The sequence below is a fragment of the Geospiza fortis genome, unplaced genomic scaffold (assembly GCF_000277835.1).
Source record: "Geospiza fortis unplaced genomic scaffold, GeoFor_1.0 scaffold534, whole genome shotgun sequence".
Lineage (NCBI taxonomy): Eukaryota > Metazoa > Chordata > Aves > Passeriformes > Thraupidae > Geospiza > Geospiza fortis.
Genome location: NW_005054614.1, coordinates 148,740 through 149,138, shown reverse-complemented (window position 1 = coordinate 149,138; position 399 = coordinate 148,740). Strand labels below are relative to the sequence as shown.

The following is a 399-nucleotide window of genomic DNA, read 5'->3' as shown; positions in this document are numbered from 1 at the left end:
AGCGCGGACCCCGTGCTGTTCCCCAGCCCCAGTGCCCATCACGGAATCCCCGCAGTCCCGGTGCCCATCACGGAATCCCCGCAGTTTCCCAGCTCACTGCCCAGTGCCCATCACGGAACCCTCGCGGTTCACCAGCCCCTATGCCCGATGTTCAGCACGGAATCCCCGCGGTCCCCCAGCCCCGGTACCCGGTGCCCAGCACGGACCTCCGCGGTTCCCCAGCCCCGGTGCCCACCACGGAATCCCCGCGGTCCCGGTGCCCACCACGGAATCCCCGCGGTCCCGGTGCCCATCACGGAATCCCCGCAGCCCCGGTGCCCACCACGAACCCCCCGGTGCCCCGCTCTCACCGTCAGGCTGCTCTCCTTGCTCTGCCGCCGCGGCGCCGCCGGGGAGCCC

General features: G+C 72.7%; 1 protein-coding gene across 1 annotated transcript in view; it reads right to left on the bottom strand.

Moving 5' to 3' along the window:
• GAS7 (growth arrest specific 7) overlaps positions 1–399 on the bottom strand; it is a 45,155-nt gene that overhangs the window by 26,545 nt on the left and 18,211 nt on the right. The window contains 1 exon segment of the mRNA XM_005430274.2: positions 351–399. This exon segment is cut by the window's right edge and continues 5 nt beyond it. Coding sequence (XP_005430331.1) covers positions 351–399 — 49 coding nt within the window.